Source organism: Osmerus mordax, chromosome 14 (genome assembly GCF_038355195.1).
Source record: "Osmerus mordax isolate fOsmMor3 chromosome 14, fOsmMor3.pri, whole genome shotgun sequence".
NCBI classification, from domain to species: Eukaryota; Metazoa; Chordata; class Actinopteri; order Osmeriformes; family Osmeridae; genus Osmerus; species Osmerus mordax.
In genome coordinates, this window is record NC_090063.1 from 164,350 (window position 1) to 186,586 (window position 22,237).

The 22,237-nt window shown below is 45.3% G+C and overlaps 1 protein-coding gene across 2 annotated transcripts in view; it reads left to right on the forward strand.

The window, feature by feature from the left end:
* The first annotated feature begins 2,425 nt into the window (after positions 1-2,425).
* LOC136956031 (sepiapterin reductase-like) overlaps positions 2,426-22,237 on the forward strand; it is a 61,621-nt gene continuing 41,809 nt past the window's right edge. Inside the window, exon 1 of one of the 2 annotated variants that reach the window (XM_067249843.1) lies at positions 2,426-3,110. In XM_067249843.1, the coding sequence (XP_067105944.1) occupies positions 2,765-3,110 (346 nt within the window). In that variant the 5' untranslated portion in view covers positions 2,426-2,764. The remainder of the gene's footprint in view (positions 3,111-22,237) is intronic. The other variant, XM_067249844.1, reaches the window with a different exon arrangement.

The window sequence follows — 22,237 nt, forward strand, 5'->3', positions numbered from 1 at the left end:
GGTCTTACAAATATAAGGCACTGTATATCGCAAGAGGATACAGTCAAAAGATGGGTGTAGATTATGAGGAGACCTTCTCTCCCACTGCCAACCTGACCAGTATCAGAGTATTGATGCAAAAAGCTGCCCAGGAAAACCTGATTTTACATCAGATGTCAAAACTGCCTACTTACATGCACCAATAGATTGCAAGATGTATAGTGGAGTCAGGTGGCTGAGCGGTTAAGGAATCGGGCTAGAAATCTGAAGGTTGCCAGTTCGATTCCCGGCTGTGCCAAATGACGTTGTGTCCTTGGGCAAGGCACTTCACTTTACTTGTCCTGGGGAAATGTCCCTGTACTTACTGTAAGTCGCTCTGGATAAGAGCGTCTGCTAAATGACTAAATGTAATATGGAGCAACCTGAAGGATACAAGGTGGAATCTAGCACAAATGAAAAGTTTGTTTGCAAACTACAAAAGTCACTATACGGGTTAAAACAATCAGGCAGGAATTTTAACAGAATGCTACACGAGTACCTGAGGAAAAATGAGTTTGTGCAAAACCCAGCTGATCATTGTGTTTACACAAGGGAGAGAGACAATGAGAAAGTGATCATGATAATATGGGTAGATAATTTGATCATTGCTTCTAGTGATAAAAATGCACTGAAGGTTGTGAAGAGAATGCTTGCAGCAAAATTTAAGATGAAAGACTTAGACAAACTGAAACATTTTCTTGGTATTGATTTAGACCAAAATGATGAGTGTGTGAAAATGTCACAGAAAAGATAAGTTGAAAAATTACTTGAAAGGTTTGGCCTTCAAGATAGTAAACCTAGAGCAACGCCTTTTGAAAAAAAACTGAACTACACAGATTATGCAGAGATGATGAGTGATGTCAGAAAATAAAGACAGGTAGTCGGCAGCCTGATTTATCTGACTACATGTACAAGACCTGATTTGAGTTTTGTAGTAAGCAAACTGTCACAGTACTTCACTGAGCCAACAGAAGAACAATGGGCTACAGTGAAACATATATTGAGATATCTGAAAGGCACAATGGAGAAAGAGTTGTACTACAGAAAGTGTGACAAAGACAAACTGGGACTACATGCATACAGTGATGCAGATTGGGCGGCTGATGCAACAGATAGACGTAGTACAACTGGTTACTGTGTAAGCCTAAATGAAAATGGTCCTTTGATTTCATGGAAATCCAAAAAGCAGCCCACTACTTGCGAGGCAGCGTATATGGCGTTAGCAGCAACTACACAAGAGTGTATGTACCTCATACAATTGTTAGCAGGTATGGACAGACATCAATACGAACTACCTAGGGTTTATGAGGATAACCAAGGCACAATAGCGTTAGCAAAGAATCCTGTTACTAGACAGAGATACAAGCATATAGACATAAAGTATAATTTTGTAAGATCTACCGTAAATGAAGGAAAGATAGTTTTGGAATACTGCCCGACAGATCAAATGGTAGCAGATATGACGACAAAACCTGCATCAAAATGTATCTTCAGTAAGTTTGCAAAGTATGTGTTTGGAAAACAGCCATGTGTGTAAAGTTAATGGGATGAGAGGTAGAGGACCTCAGGGTATATTTAGAGTAAATAAAGTTACAATGTGAGATCAAGTGGGGGTGTTAACATGTGTGTATAATATGCTCTCAATTGTGAAAATACATGTTAGGAAATGAACGGCAATAAGATTGGCACGTGACCTGAGCATTTAAATTGATGTGTTCAGGTTAAATAAAGTTATCTTGTTTCTCTCCCCCATGAGAGCTAGTTCAGTAAAGATGTGTGCTGAGTGTTTCTTTTCATCCGCACTGTTAACACTGGGTTAAATAATTACGCCAGGATCGCTGTAGAACTCTAAAGGTAAACCACATTTTGTCCAGGATCTGATTCTTAAAGCCCCTACGGTAAATCTTATATAAAATACTTGGCTGTGATTCATATTTTGTTTAACAGTAGACTTCCAATTTCAGTATAGGATTGAAAAAACTTCGCACAGATGCCAGTTTAGTTATGTTTAGTCAAGGTCAATCATTTTATGACACATAAATATAAGAAAAACAAATGTTTTGCTTTAGGGCATTTTTTATATAATTGATGCAGCTCTGCTTTACTCTTATGTTGACATTGCATTTAAATTGGAATTTAAATTGATGCACAAATTGGTAAAACAAGATTCCAGAATGAAGGAAATGAAGTATTTAACTTTCAAAATCTCCTGGGGGACAACCCCCAGACCCCCACTTCATTATTTCCCCCCGACATGGAGTCACTGCCAATGTGGTCCCTTATTTGACCACATTGGAGGTGGTAACCCTACGGTTGCCCTCCAACAGTATGCGCGTCCACCATGCTAGCTCGGTGAATGGCGTTTTATGGTAAAATCAAGCAAAACAAAAAATCTATCTTCAATATTCCAATTTTGCGCTATGAACTGAGCCGGATGTAAGAACAAGAATCAAAGTTCAAGGCGCAATGTTATGACGAAGCATTTAGGCCATAATACAAACAAAAAGCTGAACGAAGGACGTAGTAAGTAGAAAAAATCTAAAACATTCAACCAATAAAAGTTGGGCGGGGCCAATTCCAGTAGCCTATGGCCTTGGTGTGCAACGCGTGAGACTTTCTCCTTCTTATTAAACCCTTGACAAATCGATTGGTAAAGCGCATCATCTTGAACGGAGCAAAATTGTTCTGTGCTTAAATAGGCGCCCTTTTGTACGTTCAGACATAGGCTACGCCACATTTCATCAAGATGCAAACCAATGTTATGTCCGACATGATTGAATTAAACGGTAAAGACTTGGGCAGGGCGCTCTGCATCATCACCGGAGCGTCGAAAGGATTTGGCCGAACCATAGCGAAGGAGATACCCAGGTTCCTCAAACAGAGGTCGGTGCTTGTGCTGGCTGCACGGTCTGCCGACCATCTGAGGGACGTTCAAGCTGAATTAGCCGCATCGGAGGCAAACAAATTCGGTCTGGTGACAAGGTGTGTGGTTGCGGACCTTGCGATGAAAGAAGGCGTCGAAAGTGTCATTAGTGCGGCGAAGAAGGTCTCTTCGGAAGATATGGATCATCTGATTTTAGTGAATAATGCTGGTAAGAATACCTGTTGTTGGTTGTCTTAATGCATGTTAAAAGTGTGTCTGTGTGGGCAGTATGTCTAGGCTACCTATTCAAATTCAAATGTTATTTGGTTTGACGTGTGACTAAGTCGGCAATCATTTTCCCACCGTCGTAAAGTTGGTTTGAAGTTCGATATTCAACAGATATTCGGACGCCCAGTATTGTGTTATTTTAACCTGTGTTTAAAACCGCTACCTCCGGCCGCTTAGCCAATGCGACCTGCCTAAACAACGCATAGGGACCATCAACAAATTACAGATTTCAAAAGTCAATACCTTTTCAACAACATGAACTAGGTGCGTCAAAATAATGTTAAACAGTGGAAGATTTATGCATTCATTCTGCACAGCCTTTATTTTGTTCATTTTCATCTCAGGTTATTAACAATTACGTTTTTATTTTAAATAAATCTTCAAACTTAAATAGCTTTTTCGTCATGTGGCCTATATAGGCTACCTCAAATCCATTTGAGTGTTCACTGACTGCATACATTTTGTCTTTACTTTGTTGATTTTTATCTCACACTAGGGCTGGGCTAGCCTGGCTCTGTCCTATGTAATTCCGCTCAATTTAGATTTTGCTTCTGTACTAGGTCTGGGCTTGAGGTAGGGTGATTTCAGGTAATGTGGGACACTTTTTGGTAGAGGCTCCAGTAGACTTACAAAAAAACTTAACTCACCCCAGTGGTGTTTCTGTAAATGGTTTTGGGGTTTAGGAAAATTTTCATGTTGGAATGAAATGGGAATACACAGTATTTTGGGAGCTACACACTTTCAAACATAACATGACCCCCTCTTTCACTCAGGCAGCATTGTAAGGTAATGTGGGACAGCTTGTGTGGTAAAGTGGGACAGTCGTGTCTGTCAGCCTAGTCTGCTAATATTAATAATAATTAGTTTATATTAGTGGTGGGCCGTTATCGGCGTTAACGCGCATTAACGCGCTGCAACTCTTATCGGCGATAAAAAAAATATCGCCGTTCATCTATTCTCAAAGTTGGGTTGGGAGCTGGGTCTATACTACGCAAGCTGTGATGACTTTCACCTTGATATTTTAGCGCGGATGTATACATAGCCGAATTGCACTGTAGGGGGCGAGAACGAGTCTTCGAACCTGTGTGAATGCCTTGTGTATGAAATTATCACATCAAACGTGACGTGCTAACATGGATGCAGCTATGAAGCCGCCTGGTTTGCTTCAGGGAAAATGTATTTTTAAGAAGCTTCCCAATGGAAACCTCAAAGACTAAGGTTGTTTGCACCTTGTGCTATGCGGAATTAGTTTATTGTAGGAGTTCTTCCAGTCTCAAATACCACCTAAACGCAAAGCGTCCCTTAGCTAATGCGGAAGATGCCGGGCCAAGCACTGATGTAGCGCAGGGGAAGAGTCGTCGTCAAACTACGATGTTTGAGTGCAACCGAGGCAAGCCCGTCAGCACAGCTCTATCAGCCAAGCTAATTAATTTAATAAACACAAGTACATCTTATTGAACATAATTTATTTTCATCACCAATTATCATAGTAGAACAGCTTTCTCAAGCAGTTTGTGATGCATTTTGGAAACAGGAGATGAGCTCCTGGTCTAATGTGCCACCTGGCTTGAGAAACCCGTTCTCAAAGACTTACTTTTAGTCATTATTTGGGTAGCACACATATTCTGAATGCCTTCGGAATTCAAATGAGCCATTTTAATATAGATTAACGCCAAGATTACAGTGAGATTAATCTAGATAAAAAAAAAATATCTATGCCCACCACTAGTTTATATAAAACAATTATATGTGCAAGAATGTGGCAAGATTCATTTGGTTCTGGGGTTTGACTTATACAATAAGCATAAAGTGTAACTGATGTAAACCTTAGTGGTCTGCAGTCTGTGCCAGTTAGCTAGTCACGATGCGTTAGCATTTCGTTGGACTAGCGTTAGTAGTCACGCTTTTTAGTCTGAAAGCGCTGGTTCGATGACAGTGAAAGTTGTTATTTAGTTGGGAACTTAAGTGCAGTGTGATGCATTGGTATTAAAAATGTGAGAACTGTTGAATTAAATTACTTTTATAGCATAAACAAAGCATTACTAGATGTCCCACTTTACCTGAAGAATGCTGTCCCACATTACCTGACATGATCAGGTAATGTGGGACAGTCACATAAAAGTTTTTTTATTTTGCTAACAAAGCATTATTTTACACTTTTGTGTGTGTTTCAATCAGTGGTTAAACCCCTTCATTATGCTGCAATAGTACTCATTGTAACTTAATTTAAATTCCTTTGCCAGCCTTATCGTTTGCGTTATCAATGCGTTTTTTCTGTACGGACCTCCTGTCAAGCCAGATCACGCATACTCAGATGATGTCAGACAAATAAAAACCACTGCATTGTGACTGTAGTGTTGTATTTACGAGTCAAGATCAGCTCTGGTGATTGGATGTCGGTTTTGCACATATTAAATCATAAAAATTTATAACTGTCCCATTTTACCTGATGTCCCACATTACCTGAACTCACCCTATGTAAGTCAGATGTCTCCGGTTAATTTTCTACCTGTCCAATCAGTGAACAGAGGGAGTGGCTGAGAACAATGACGTTGATGTTGTGCGCTAGTTTGTGTTGTAGTTCCGTAATGGCGGCGGAGAAACATGCGAACTAAGCCATTCAGTCCGTTCACGAGTTCAGTAATCACGCCATCGATTGAATAGATAGCTTTTATTGAAGCTGGGCTGGTAGCAAAGCCAAGCCTAATGCATTGTGGTACAGGCTGGTAGCAGAGCCAAGCCTGAGGCTGGTAGCAGAGCCAAGCCTTGAGTGGTTGGTGTAGGCTGGTAGCAGAGCCGAGCCTGAGGCGGTTGGTGGAGGCCGGTAGCAGAGCCGGGCCTGGGTTCCTGGGAGGATGAGAGTGTGATTAGGGGATGCAGAGATGGTGGAAGTGATGTGGATGGTGCATGTATAGTTACCGGGGAGGTGATGTGGATGGTTCATGAATAGTTACCGGGTATGGACTCGGGGTGTGGCGGAGAGTCCTTATGGGTCACGGCCGAGCAGCGGCTCAACCGGATTCCCAAAGGAACACTCACCTACGGGCTGCTGCGAGGCTGATGAGAGCTTGAGTGTGGTGGAGATCGGGGAGGTTGGTCCTGACGTATAGGCGTTATGCCTGAAAGGACCAGCGACCCAGAAGCTGGATAGTGTGGTCAGCGACGCCCTGGCTGGAAGCAGAGGAAGCGGCGCCGATTCTGAAGGAATGTGCGGAATAGTGTGTGGGGTCTATGCCTGATTTGGTGAGGATGAGGCGGAGATGATAGTGGAACCAGAACCGGGAGGCGACGAGTCCTGATTCCGTGATGAATAGTGGGCTGAATGGGAGGGTGTGGCTTCCGGATTTGGAGTGAATGGGTTTCTGTAGAGACTCGGAAGGGGCTGAGAGTAGAATTGAGGCGGAATAGGAAGATGGGAACTGCGGGCCTGCTCTGATTGGTCTTGCTGCGTTTCAGAGAGAAAATGTGTCGGGGGAGTGTAGGGTGATGTCCGAGACGCATGGGTGAGCAGAAGGGTCGAAAGTGGAGGAGGTGGACGTGAATTCGGAGCACCTCAGAAAGCCAGGAGGAACATAGCCTCCAGGGTGGAGTCAGTGGAAGGGGAGGAGTAGCCAGACCGCAGTGTGGTGATGCAGGCGGCTAGTAGGTCGGCAGTGAGGGGGAGTCGTGCAGAGGGAGAGCGGGGTTCCAGGCGCTTCAGACCCTTCATGAGAAGGGAGGTCTGGCTGTTGGAGATGGCTGTGCAGGGGGAACCGGAGAGCAACTTGCAGAAGAAGTTGATGCCGCTGAGGTATGTGTGGATGGTGGAAGTGCGGATAGAGAGGTGCGCGTGAGCGTATGAGATGAAGCTGGTGATGGAAAGGAGGTTGAATGAGGGGAATGTGAGGTGGTGAAAGGTGTGGAAGGACCTGAAGCTTTTCCAGGCTGTCCAGTAGGTGGAGAGTGTACGGGGGGACAGACCTTGGAGGATGATGTCCTGGGAACGGAGGTGGAGGTTCGTGGAGGGGTGCCGTTACGGGAAGATCGTATAGGAATACGGAGGGACCGGAGTGGGAAGGGGGTCCGCCTCTGGGCCAAGCGCCTGAATTTCTGCAGGGAGAGACGAGAGAGAGAGTCGGCAATGGTGTTGTGGTGACCGGGGATGTGAGCGGCTCTGATTATGAATTGATGTGTGACTGAAAGCCAGGTGAGGCGACGGATGAAGGGCATGGCGGTGACGGAGTCTGATCGGCCTTTGTTGATCCAGGAGACGACGGCAGTGTTGTCGGAGTGGATGAGGATGGATTGGCGTGACCATTCATGGCCCCAGAGGAGGGCGGCGATGATGATGGGGTAGACCTCGTGAAGTGCAGATGAGGGGGCCAGTGAGGGAGAAGGGCAGGAATGGAACTCGGAAGGCAATGGGGAGGAGAACCAGCGGCCGTTATAATAGCAGCCGAAACCAGAAGAGGGGGCGGCGTCGGTGAAGAGCTGCATGCCGTTGGGGTTGGATACAAGATCGTTATAAAAGAAAGTGATGCCGTTCCAGTGGGAAAGGAGATGATGCCAGAGCTCCAACTCCATGAGACAGGAAGCGTCCAGTGTGATGGTGTGGTGGAGCGACTGTACGGATGAAGCCAGGAGGAGGAGGTGGGAAATGAAGGAGCGGCGTAGTTCAGATGGCCGAGAAGGGAGAGGAGTTGGCGCTTGTTGCAGGTGGGGGTGATCAGGTAATTGGAAAGAAGGAGCGTGATGCGGTCCAGTTTGTCGGTGGGGAGTGAAGCTTTGAAAGCCACGGAGTCCAGTGTGATACCGAGGAACTCCAGTGTTGTAGCTGGCCCTTCTGTCTTTTCCAGGGAGAGGGGGACACCCAGTTGTGAGAACACCGTGGTGAGAGCGTGGAGGCCTTGCGCCGGTGGGGATGAAGGGGGGCCGATGGTGAGGAAGTCGTCCAGGAGATGGACTAAGAAGGGAACCTTGGACTCGTTGAGGAGGATCCAGCAGAGTGCTTCGGAGAGGCAGTCGAATAAGCGTGGGCTGCTTTTGCAGCCGAATGCCAGTCGGACGGCAAAGTAGTAGGAATCTTCCCAGCAGACCCCAAAGAAAGACCAGTAGTCTGGGTGGATTGGAAGGACCTTGAAGGCATGACGCGTGCACTCCAGAGACGGATGAGAGGGGGCGCCGCACAGGGAACAGGGCAGGGCGGACCGGGCGGCGAAGACCCGGCAGTAGGCTTCGCTGTCCAGCACGCCCCAGAAGGTTGACTCATTAAACTGCTGCAGCCGCCCTACAGCCTCGGAGGCAAACCGGACGTGGTAGGTGTAGAAGCCGGAGCCCCCGAACCGCAGGGCGAGCTGCAGGACCAAGGTGAGGTAGTCGTCCAACTCCGCACGGCGCCCGGGGAAGGAGGAGCAGACGACGTCCCGGTAAAGGGAGAAGGCGTAGGCGAACTCCGCAGGTGTGAGCTCCCGGCGTCGGGGTGACGGAGCAAGACGGGGCCGCAGGACCCGTCAATGGTACGGGGGGCGGAAACCTGGGAGGGGAGGAGAAGGTCAGCCAGGTCCACATAGTTACCCAGCAGGATGGCGGCCCGGAGGGCAGAAGACACGGGGAAGGCCGGGAGGCAGAGGGGGCGGCGGGGCGGACCGGGAGAGGCGCCGTGGCCAGCGTGAATGGAGGGGCGGGCAGGGGACCGGCAGGAAGGGCAGCAGCCAGGGCGGGGGGGGGCGGTCGGAGCGGAGCCATCTGCAGAGGAAAGAACAGAACACACAGTCAGGGGAGCAGGGCCCGGAGCAGGCGCGGCCAGGACTGGGCACGCAGGGGCAGGCACGGGGCAGGGGGGTGCCATGGAGGCGAGGAACGCCGCAAACAGCCCAGGAAGGTCGGCGAGGGCGGGAGCTGGAGCCGGGGAAGAGGAGGCGGGGAGGGGGGGCAGGGGGAAGAGGGATGCGGGCAAGGCAGGGGGCAGGAAGACGCCGGCCGCGACCCCACGCCCAGCAGCGGGAGAGGACCGGTGCAGGGAGGCGGGCGAGGCAGTAGGCAGGGAGCTGCGGGGCTCGGACCAGCGCCCGGCAGCGGGAGAGGGGCGGAGCGGGGAGGCGCGCCGGCCCACGGACTCCCCGAAACAGAGGGCGAACAGCCTGGCCTTCGGATCGGACCGGCTGAAACGCAGCCCCCGAGCCCGGAGGAGGCGCTGCAGGCCGGCGAAGGTCCAATCGGAGGGCAACGCCGGGAGGCCCGGGGCGAGGGACCGCGGGGCGAGGGACTGCGGGGCGGGCGGAGCCAGGCACTGCGGAGCAGGAGACGAGGAGCGGCGCGAAGAGCCGGCGGAGGAGGAGAAGCGGGGCCCCCCGTGGTCGCGAGAGGCGAGGCTGAGGAGAGGGCGAGGAGGAGAAAACAGGGCTGGCGCAGGCAGCCGCCGAGACCGGGAGGGACACCTGGAGCGATCCCGGCAGGAAGGCCGGCGGAGGGGGCCGCGGAAGGGGCCGCCGCGGGGGGGGGGGCCCCCGCTCCGTTGCATGTTCTGGGACACCCAGACCGTATCAAACTTTCCAATATCTGTGCAATTGCACATGACATGACAAATTATCAAATAATTGGAGTGCTACTCATCTGATGATAGTTTTATTACACAAGACCAGGTGCATGGTCACACCCAAATGATTGCAGAGGAGAAATTATAATAGCTCTTTAACTCTGTAAGACCCAAACATGAAAATAATATCTAAAAATTTTTTTAAGTGAGATGATGTTGTAAGAGTCTTCTGATGAAGATAATGAAAGAGTATTTTTTTTTTTATACAAAAACAAAAAACGTTTTTAGGGCAACGTTGTAATATTGCAACGTTGGGCCTAGTTGGGAGCAGAATTTCAGCATTTGCTCTCAAACTGTCAGAACAAATACACAAAACAACTGCTGGTTAATTTGGAGTGTGTATTGCTTACTGGCACTATAACAGTACATCACCCAACAGTCATATTTTTATGAATCATAATTTATAAAAAATCTATAAACTGGATAAAATGTTATACAAAACAGAATGAAAACTTCAAAGAATCAGTGTCCTTGAATTTCAAGTCCTTTGCAAAAAAGTGTTTACTTGCAATGGTAGTCCCAAAAACAGTTCCTTTCCTCCGAAAAGCAGACGGACATTGCACTTTCTGCAAAGCATACTGGAATATCCTTTCACGCAGTGTCTGCAGCGTCCTCTTGTTGTCTTCACCGAGAGATGTGCGACCATGTCCCTGCGCACATCGGTTGGTGGTTCACACACCCTCTTGTCTAGGACCCTATTTGGTGGACTCCCATTTCCAAGGGATGGTCTTCTCTGAGCAGTCACAGGTCTCTGAGGTGTCACTCTTATCGATGTCAAAGGGCTCCTACTGGCTGAAGATGGCCGCCCTCTCCTTGGTGTGACAGCTGTGTTTGTCAGGATGAGAGAAGAAGCTAGTTGTGCCTGAAACAGTCTCCTGTTCAACATGTTTTTCATTGGAACATTGAGAGCTTTGCAGTCCCGTTTGTAGAGGAGCCAGGCGTTGATCACGGCAAGGATGATGGTGTGCCAGAAGATGTAACTGTACCAGCGGCGTGATTTCATGGGGAACTTATTTGGCTGCAAAAGAGTTCAGCAAATCCACACCACCCATGTATTGGTTGTATACTCCCACAATATGAGGTCTCTCAACTTCAATGTAGATTTGGTGGCTTTGTTCCAGCGTTGAATCTTTTGTACAGGGTCAGTGCCAGCAAAGGATGACACAAGTGTGACCGCCCTGTTGTCATACCATTTGACAGCGCATATGTTGTGGTTTGCCTCCACTCTGTTGTCAAAGCGTCCTCTGCCCTTTTTCTTCAAGATCTTCTCATCTTCAAGGTTACAGTTTGGTAATCGCACTTGCCTGGCTGTTCCCACATAATGAATTCCACGATTGAGAAGCCGAACTACTAATGGGACACATGAAGTTGTCTGCATAGACCTTGTAGTTCTGACCTCCTGGAAGCGTGGAGGCGAGCTTCATCACAACGTCACCTGACATTCCAAGTTCGGATTTGGCTTGTTTTCCATCTACACTGCCTTGGTACACATCAAAGTCACAGATCATTTACATTTAGTAATTTAGCAGACGGTCTTATCCAGAGCGACTTACAGTAAGTACAGGGACATTCCCCCCGAGGCAAGTAGGGTGAAGTGCCTTGCCCAAGGACACAACGTCATTTGGCACAGCCGTGAATCGAACCGGTAACCTTCAGATTACTAGCTCGACTCCCTTACCGCTCAGCCACCTGACTCACGATCATGCCTGAGATTCCAGTTCTGACCCACAATTTAAATCCCCATGGGTTAGGTTTGCCTCGCATATATTGTTTTATGCTGCTGAATTTCCCCTTGAATGGAATCATCATCTCATCCACTGAGTTGTGCTCTTCGGGTACCACCTGCAGGCACTTCTCTCGGAATGAGTCAAGCCACGGTCTGAGTTTCCACAGTTTGTCTTTCTTCATGGTCTCTGGCATTGTCAGGTTGTTGACAAAATGTAATGATGTCAGCAGGGATTGGAACCTGTGGCGTGACATCACATCAGAAACCGGGGTGTAGCGTGTGTCTGACTCCTGACGGACCCCAGACATTTGCACCAGGCCCATCTTCAGGTACATGCCAATCATCTGTTCAATTTCCTTGGTGTTTGTGTTTATATTTGTTCCAGTCTTTTGAAAGCTGTACTGATTAGTGTGTTCTGTCAGAGCCTGAATCATGTCTTCGGACACAAACATCTGGAAGTACTCCAGTGGTGTGTGGAGGAAAACGTCTTCACTGGTCAAGTCTGGACCAGAGAAATCAGTATTAGGACTGATGAAATCCTTTTTCAGCCAGCGATACCGGTCCCGGGGCATAGTCAGTTTAGTTGGTTGGCTTGTGTTGGTTCGCTCAATGTCATTGTCATCATCCTCAGTTGGAAAATCAGTGGGTCTCTTATTCTCTTTTTCCACTTCCTCCAGATCTTGAATCACCTCCTCATCACTCGAATCACTGGTGTCTGACTCCATGTCAACATCGCTCTCTCCATTTTGGACAGCCTCAATGACATTGTGGACACTGAAGAAAGCTCTCCTGGCTGATGTCATTCTGAAATGGAAATAATAGTTAGAGAATGTTCAAGTATAACTAATTCTAATGCAAATTAATCCTATTCAGGCAATACATTCCACTGAAGGCACACAATACTGTCTGGATAGCCTAATGTGCTACTTACAAACGGAAAATACCTGCAGTATTTTTCAGATGGAATTGCCATTCAAACAGTATAATCTGCTAACTGAAAATATGCCCCCTAACACGTACAGCTTGATATTTATTTAGCGGGAAATGGCTAATTCAAAAGAAGTTTGCTGGAAGCGATCATTGTCAGTAACAAAGCCAAAAGCGACTTTTTGGTCTCAGTCTAGAGCCCTGCGTGGAGAAGCTGAATTGTGCTACGAGCAAGCTAGCCAAACTTCACTGAGGGGAATGAAAAACGTTTCTTTTGACATAGTGTAGGCTGTGTCATTGAACACAGCGACACACCACACAATCTTGAGTTTAAATACATTATTTAATTTGACATTACTTACTGTACATGCAAGTCTTGAATTGCCAAAATATATAATGCTGCTAGTAGCCTACACTAGCAAGTCGTGTCTATGCATCGTTGCTCACGTGTGCTGACGTTGTGACGTAGGCCATCACTGAGTTCCCTTGTGCGACAAAAGGCACTTTTTGCCACAAAAACTTAATTCAAGGCTAAACCGTGCAATGGAGCCTAAATAAATATACAAGCAATGCAATCACAAACAATACGAACCTTTTGACACCGCCGTTGTCTATGTAGCGCAAATATTGAGGGATCCTTAGGGGTGGTAAAAGAATAATAATAATAATATATATGTGAAAGGACAATGGTTGTGCTCACCGAAGGCGTGAGCACTGAGATATTTACCTGAGTATGAACCTTGGTATATAAACCAAAATACTGAACAATGTCAAGCCCCACATAACAAACGTGTGGAATAAAATCAGCTAAACAGTCAAATGTTGTAATTGTCTTGCCTGCATGTAGGGCTGCAACGATTAGTCGACATTATCAACAACGTCGACAATAAAAAAATTGTCGACAAATTTCTGTTGTCGACATATCGTTTGATCTCATATGACCTATTTTAAGTGCCTGACCAGTGCGGCGCTGTAGCGCTAGACTAATGCAGCCCTCCCGTATGCTATCCAATAGAAGAAAACAGCGCTAAAATGTCAGCGTGCAAACGGAGCAGAACAAGTCGCGTAAAAATACTGTCATCTGTAATGCGTGCAAGGCGGAACATTTAAAAAGGAAACATCCCGGCACGAGAGGATATGGAAACGGTGAGAAGTGTGTGTGCTCCAGCTGGAACTAGGCAAGATGGCCAGTTAGCGACACCAGTGGATAAAAACGCATTACGCAGTATTTCACGCATACTAACACCATAGCAGCATGTCCACAGACAGCAGTTAGACATGCATTACAGACATAAAGCTAGGAATGTAAACAAATCTCTTAAATTAGGCAGCAGCATTAAGAGCTTCATTGGTAAGACAACAGGGTTATGTTCAATGAAAACGGTGAGTAATTGGACAAAAAGAGATTGGCCTGTTCAGTTGGCTCAAAGTGCAATTTCAAAAGCTGAAGTGATTTCCTGGTTTTATTTATTAGTTAGAATAAGTATAACTCAATGTTTTAACAAATTGCAAAAGCTGAATAATCATTCAAAGCCTACTGATTAATCAGTGAAATAGATGATTAGTCGACTAATCGTTCTAATAATCATTAGTCGATTATCAAAATAATCGTTTGTTGCAGCCCTACCTGCATGTTTCTACTTAGTCTGTTAAATTGTAATATTCTTTCCTTCAATGTATGCATTTGATCCCTTGTATCCAGCTTTTTCCCTTCCTTGCATGCGTTGTTAACCAGAGGCCACAATTTCTCTCGAAAGATGCCTCTCCTGACGAGTCAGATCTTCTGTCAAGCGAAGCTGTCCCTCTTTCAAGACAGGTTTCATCGCTGGACGTTATCCATATCTTGTTTCTGAAAGTGCGCATGGTAAACTGAACAGACAGGCCGCATTGTCTTGTCATCCTGGGGATATCCAACCCAATCCACTGTATCTACCAGTTTTTCCTTGTCTTGCGAAGCAATTTTGGCCAAAATTCCAAGTACCTCTTTTCTGATGTCTTCATTACTTTGTTCACGGAGATTGCAGAGCCGTAAGTTCCAACTCCTACTGTATCTTTCAGCCTCTTCACTTCTCTCCTGCAGCTCTGTAAGACCACGTGTCGTTTTCTTAACAATTTCCGAGTTATAATTGACTTCAATCTGCACACCTTTTAACCCCTCAGATATGTTAAGAATGTCCTCTGTGTTCTTGGAAATCTTCTGCTCCGTAGGTCCACTCAGAGTTGTTTTTAAGGCCTTCTCAGAACGATTCCCTCTTGTATGTGTGCCATGCTCTTTCAATGTGTTGAGAATGTAGTCCTGTATGTGGATCTACATAATTCTGGCTGTGGTTGATCCTGGCATGATTATAGCCCTCCTGGGAAAGCCTGGCACATGCCCTCCACTCATCACTCACAACTCAGGGCTCAACATGAGTTGAATTTTTTTTGGCACTGGCCCCACCGGGCCAGTGGGTTTGAAACTTACTGGCCCCAAGACAATTGTTACTGGCCCCCCCTCCAAAAGTTGTAATTTCATTGTTACAACAAAACCAAAGCCTTAGAAGTTGTGTTATTCTGTTAACATGTTTAACCATTTATTAAACACATCCTGGATATAAAAAGAACTAAAATTAAATCACATTTTTAGTGATAAAAAATAAAAAGGTAATAGTCAGCAAAACAATTGACTTTTAACCTCAAACATGACGTGCTCTCTTCCCTGCTGACAGCCATCACTGCACAACTCTGTCTGGCTGAAACTGAGAGTCAATGCTAATATATAAAAGCTTCCATAGCATTTCATCAGTATGATGCTAAGTACCCAAGTCAACACCATTCTTCTGCTGCAGTTCAATAGCCTGGGGGAACGAGGCAAACGGCTGGCCCGTCTTAATTACGTGATATGCCGTTGTTAAAAGTCGTGCAATAACACGATGGGCATCTACATTTAAGTTCCTGACCAGCATGGTCAACGGCCTGGAAGATGGATTGTCAACCATCCGCTTACCTGTCATGCAAACCAGGTGCTGTCTGCTAGCATGGCTGGTCAGGGATTGTTTTAGAAAATTGTCGGTGCCTGTGTAAAAAGATCCACTTTTGTCTGCTTTAGACGGGAACATACGACAGACGACACAGTGCATCTTCGTTCCATAAAAAAAGTTGCTTCCGTTTGAGCTCGTAGCTCTACTTTGCTGCCATCTTCACTTTGTCTCGCGCCAGTCTCGCGCCAGTTGTTAAAAAATGTATAGAGATTAGAGAATTACAATTTGACAACCACTCGTCACTCACTACTCAACTCTTGATTTGCCAACTGTGCACCCCATGAGCTGCAAAGTTATTTAAGCATTTAGCAGATAGCAAAACATATGAAGGATGTGAACTTTTACAATGCAATTTTTTTTTCAATCAATAATTTGCAGTGGCCCGATCGGGCCAGTGAGTTGTAGTTTAACTGTCCCGACATTACTTTTTACTGGCCCCGGGCCATCGTTATTGTCTAGCCCTGCAACTAGACTTTGACATTTGACATGTTTCTTGATGATGGGAACAAGGGTTTCCTTGTTTCTTCTGTTCACAAGGTGAATAATGGGATGTCTGCTTGCAGCTTTGATCTCCACAATACCAAACACCCATGATCTCTTTCTTCTCCAGGGGCCCGTTCTCCGTACGTCGCTAACTCAGTTAGCTGGATTTGATTGACGATTTGTCATTATCTTGGATTGTTCGGTTCTTCGAAGCTCATCCTGGACTTGCTGTCATAGCAACAGGTCCGTAAGCTTAAACCTGCTTGGGAGCAGGTTTATTTTATGTAAATACGATTAGATTGAGGCTTTACAAGCAGAGGTGATACAGGAAGTCATGTCTTGTCCGTTTTTATTACATCGGCCGGGAGTCAGGTGGCTGAGCGGTGAGGGAATTGGGCTAGTAATCCGAAGGTTGCCAGTTCGATTCCCGGCCGTGCCAACTGACGTTGTGTCCTTGGGCAAGGCACTTCACCCTACTTGCCTCGGGGGAATGTCCCTGTACTTACTGTAAGTCGCTCTGGATAAGAGCGTCTGCTAAATGACTAAATGTAAAATGTACATGAACCTGTTGCAGAAGGTGCAAGAATAATTAGCAGAATTTAACATGAAACCGAATTAATTGCTCATTGCGTGATAGATAGGCTCCTTAAGCACAGCGCGATATGCTAGCCTATACTTTTTGAGAGGATAGCCTATCGTTTTTTTCATATGACATTAAAGATGATAAATGAAAATATGAAAGTATGAAAATAAAAAAAAACATAGGCCTAGCTTACTGTAATAAGCGATAAAACGCGTCACTCCTCCACATTTAATTTGGTCTGCTACTTTTTGCCAGCCCTCTTTCTTGGATTTTGCAGACTTTGAGGTGTTCCCTGGCGTTCAAATAAAATCTTCAAATTCGGAGTAACCTTCAAGCAAGCTGTTGCTCTGTTGGCTCTGTTGCGGAAAAAACAGGGCACTCATTTTGGCCACGGTGAGCAGCCATAGACTTATGTGAACAGCCAATAGCAGCGTTGCTGATCAAGGTTTCTACTATCGATACATACCCCCTTTTAGACCAACGTAACTCAATCCAACTATACTAATCATAAACAACAAGTGTGTTCGAAGAACCGAATTAGCCAGATCATGATGAGCAAGATGATGTCATCTTGGATGTTTCATTTGATCTCGGATGTAATAAGCGACGTACGGAGAACGGGCCCCAGGTGTTACCAAAACGGCCTCTTGCAAAAAGTATGAAAACAATACTATGTAGAGGGGTTTGCTCGTTTAAGATAGAAACACTTTATTTTAGTGCTGTCAAACGATTAAAATATTTAATCACGATTAATCGCATTAATGTCATAGTTAACTCACGATTAATCGCACATTTTTATCTATACTAAATGTCCCTTGATTTCTTTTTGTCCCATTTTTTTCTCTCATTTAAATGCTCTTAAAACATGGACAAGTGGATTGGATTGCTTAGTTAGTGAAAATGTTTTAATTTTTTATTGAAAACAACATTGCAACATTGCCTGGCTTTGACGAGAGGGTGGAGAATTCGCATCAGCTGTGTGCTTGGCCATCAAGTGGTATTTCAGACTGGACGTGCTGCGATGATAGCTCAGTTCACAACGACAAAACACACAGATCAATTTGGTCTTGTCAATGGAACCATTTGGTAACTTTTTTAAAGTAACCTTTCCATTCAGGATCTTATTGGCATCCATTGCGGCGTACCGCGCTCGCTATCCACTCAAAACATAACATTAGCCTACTCTTTAGCTGGCTCGCAAGCCCAAAAAAGTGTGTGCGGCGTGCCTGTTGTTTTGTTTCCGGTCTAGCTAGATCCGGTGTGGTGTTGTAGTTTTTCTAACGTCAGTATTTGTTGCAACAGCATGTGAAAAAAAACTACAAAGTTTGCCAAGCTGAAAAGAACGTTAATCTTGCGCAAAAAAAATTAACGCAGTTAAAATGGGTTTGCGTTAACGCCGTTAATAACGTGTTTAACTGAAAGCACTACTTTATTTGTAATGAAGTATCTAGTTTTGGGGCACCACTTTAATATTGGTTTTAGGACACCATGTTTAATATGTAGTAATTAGTCTCATCTTTAGGAATGAATTTTTTGTTGTGTAGAGCCAATCGTAACATTAGTGAACACGCACACGTCAAAATATCTTTACAATGAATTTATTCAAGTAAGGTAAACATGGATCGTATGAACAAGTTAGGTTATGAATTTGATATGAGAGATTGGTTTTAATGAACAGAATGAAATGGTCTAACTTAGACAGAAATTGTACAGTCAATGATTGACATCCTTACAAATCATAAACAGAGCTCACGCCAATGCCATGTCGGGGAGGAAAGAGAGTTAGCCATAGTTTACATTTACATTTATGCATTTAGCAGACGCTTTTATCCAAAGCGACTTCCAAGAGAGAGCTTTACAAAAGAGCATAGGTCACTGATCATAACAACGAGATAGCCCCAAACATTGCGAGCAGCCAAAACATGAAACATAAACGGTAGGGATGGGTATCGAGAACCGGTTCCAGTGAATCGATTCCTTGGAATCGTTAGCAAAATTCCTTAACAATTCTGTTAACGATTCTCTGTGCCGTTAAACAATTAAAATGCTAAGTTTAATAATGGATTAAAAATCGATATACTCAGTTTAATAATGGGACATGTCTGAATAAACTATAAAAGTTTGTGCATTGACAGACTGCAGCAAACATGGCAACTAGGAAGAAGCGTTCTAAAGTTTGGTTGTATTTCACACGACAAAATGACAACAACGCCACTTGTAACGTGTGTAAAAAGTCTATTTTGTCAAAGGGAGGAAATACTACAAATATGAAGAAGCATTTGGACACACAGCATGGAATGAAGTTACTGGAACGTCATGTGTTCGATGCATGCAGCAGCGCAGCTAACGTTCGTGCTTCATCTCTAACTATCTAAGGTAGAGCTAAACTGCTCAAAAGTGATCACAACCACTTGTTACTGTGTGAAGCAATTTACATTTACATTTAGTCATTTAGCAGACGCACTTATCCAGAGCGACTGACAGTAAGTACAGGGACATTCCCCCTCGAGGCAAGTAGGGTGAAGTGCCTTGCCCAAGGACACAACGTCATTTGACACGGCCGGGAATCGAACCAGCGACCTTCTGATTACTAGCCCGATTCTCTAACCGCTCAGCCACCTGACTCCCAATTTGCCTTTATTGTGTGTAGTCGATCTAGTTATCTTCTGTCCCGTTGTTTGAAGCATACATTTTAGCTCCAGCATTCGTCTCCCATTAGTATTGATCTTATCGAACATTTCACGTTATCGGGGCGGCGTGTGTTATCAGCAAACGTTCGCGTGTCGCATTATTAAACTGAGCATCTCGATTTTTTATCCATTATTAAACTTAGCATTTTAATTGTTTAACCTTTTAATAGTCCTGTTAAATGTGCCTGAAAACGCCTAAACAACATACCCATAGTACATTGAAAGCTGTTGTTGAACCATTTGGAGTACATGTAAATAGTCTCTTTTGAAAGGTGACACTGAAGTTATTTACCCTGTTGTTAGGACCCCTGTAAGTCCTACTGGTGTTGAGTAATAGAAGCTTGAACACAAGGAAACTGAAATTTTCTATCTCCGACTAGATTTTTTTTTTGAAAACAGAAGCCTGAAGAGGCCTAGAGGTGGTAGGTATTAGCTCATTTCAGAGCCAGTCAAAGCCAGTTTGAGAAATTCGTTTAGAACGTGTGTGTGTGTGGGGGTGCAGGACGCACAGACCTATGGCTGTAGAGGGGAACATCGATAAGAGAATCGATAAGGAATCGAATCGATAAGCAGGAAAATTGATAAGGAGTCGGAATCGTTAAAATCTTATCAATACGCATCCCTAATAAAGGGTGGAAAACCAAATAAGTGCCAAAGGGAAGAACCATAAGAGCATGCAGTTAAACAAGTTACAATTGAACAACATGAAACTCCCCGCAAGAGTGTACCTGTAGAAAAAACAATCAACAGTAAAATATTTCACAGCGAGTACAAGAATTTGAAAACGTTACAACTAACCAACAAGAGCAACAAGTCTCTCAATACGAGTCATTGTGATCCTGGAGGAAACTAACATCAGGTCCAGCCAAGCATTCCTAAGTGCTGTTGTACTTCCGGAACAAGTACCTCTTGAGCCTTTTCTTGAAGGTGGGGAGACAGTCAGTGTTTTTGATGGAGGTGGGGAGTTGATTCCACCATTGGGGGGCCAGACAGGAGAAGAGCTTGTGTTGGGACCGGGCGCTCTTGAGCGGTGGGACCACCAGACGGTTGTCAGAAGAAGACCGTAGGTGGCGGGTGGGGGTGTAAGGCTGGAGGAGAGACTTGATGTAGTCGGGTGCTGTCCCGTTCACCGCTCGGAAGGTCAGTACCAGTGTCTTGAATCTGATACGGGCTGTGATGGGAAGCCAGTGGAGGGAGATGAGGAGCGGGGTAACATGGGAGCGTCTGGGTAGATTGAAGACCAGACGGGCCGCCGCGTTCTGAATCCTTTGGAGAAGGCGGGTTGCGCATGCTGGGAGACCGGCAAGCAGCGAGTTGCAGTAGTCCAACTTTGAGAGGACAAGTGCTTGGACTAGCAGCTGGGTGGAATGCTCAGACAGGTATCTCCTGATCTTCCGGATGTTGTAGAGGGTGAATCTACACGACTGGGAGACCACAGCAATGTGGGCCGTGAGGGAGAGCTCGTCATCCATGGTCACCCCGAGGTTCCTGGCAGAGGATGAAGGGGTCACCGTCGCCGATCCCAGGGTGATTGAGAGATCGTGGGAGATGGAGGGTTTGGCCGGGATGATGAGGAGTTCTGTTTTGGTGAGGTTCAGCTGGAGGTGGTGCAGTTACGTTTGATCAGAGTTGATCAATGAGGTTGAGGGCGGTTCGCGTTCAAGGCCCATTGGAAGAATCTGAGGTCAAAGCGCGGCTGCGCTGCAGTATCATGAGACTGAGTCTGCGGGATCTCAGTCAGGTCGCAATTAGAATTGTGTTTTTGGTTATTCTGTTGAATCTTTCAGGTAATGTTGCAATCACTATAATGTTGAATCCCAGGAGAAGCTTGGCGACGTCCTTTTGAACGCCAATCCTGATGGCGTTCACTCCATGGTTGGTTTCGCTGGAGTCAGAGATCGATTGTCATCTCAGAGTTTTATACAGTTCAGAGTTAGGAGGACCTGTCTAGAGTCAGAAGTTGATTGGATGAAGCTGGGTTCTCAACTCCCCCTCCTTCCTTCACACCTACCAAAGGTGTGAACTGGTCTCTGGTTGGTTCATAGGCTGGTCAAATATTGTTCTGGACATCTTGGTACAGTTACAAAATATAGTTGAATGATTGTTTTATTACGTTAGCTTTGTGTAGATACCAAGAATGACTTGGTTATCTTTCAGGAAGAAGGAGTAGTTACTAGAACCAAGATTTCAGTAAACACAACATTAAAACAAAGTAACAAACATTACACAAATATCCCTCTTATAATTCTCCACCTTCTACTCTTGTGGTAAAATTGAAGTCTTGAAGAACTTTCCTCAAACGTTCTGATCAAGGTATGTTCTTTGTTCAAATTGCCGCCACAGCTAAGAGCACACATGGTTGCTGGAGACTTGTCATCTCAAGCAGGCCCTTTGAAGCTTGAAAGCCAGCAGGAGGGCCTCACATGAAGATTGGGGAGGTCCCCTCCCAACTCCATGGTTCCTTTGCATCGGCATTTGGTGGGTAATCAACATATTGAGGATGTCAAGAGGGCTGATTAGGTTTGTCTGATGGGGTCGAATCAGACTCTACAGGTGTGACAAGATGTTGGCTTTGTGTGGTCTGGCTGACCTCACTACAACTACAAAATAATATCTTGACCCTATATCATCTTGACAATTTTTCTTATGGATTATTGGATTATAAACTTTTATAGATTAGTTGTCTCATTTTCTTCTTTGCTTTCTGTCATGCTAGATGTCTGACAAAGACTTTGACCATTGACTTAAAAATGCTTTTGACTTTGGATGAATATTTATTAAATTCATACATACAGTAATGTCAAATACTGTAGTTAAACAACAGCTTTGAATTGATTTTTGGTTTCTTTAACATTTACCTTTCTCAACAGTTTTCTCTCCAGTGAAGCCATAGACCAGGCAGACCAACCTAGCAGCAACCGTTGGTCCTACTTAGGCTATAGCCTACCGGACAACCCAAAAATTGAAATCGCGCGCACTTTTATTTTATTGTATGACGATATCACAAGTCACAGAGATGACTCTGGAGCACTATGGTTCACATCCCCCGAGCATAGTTGACACGT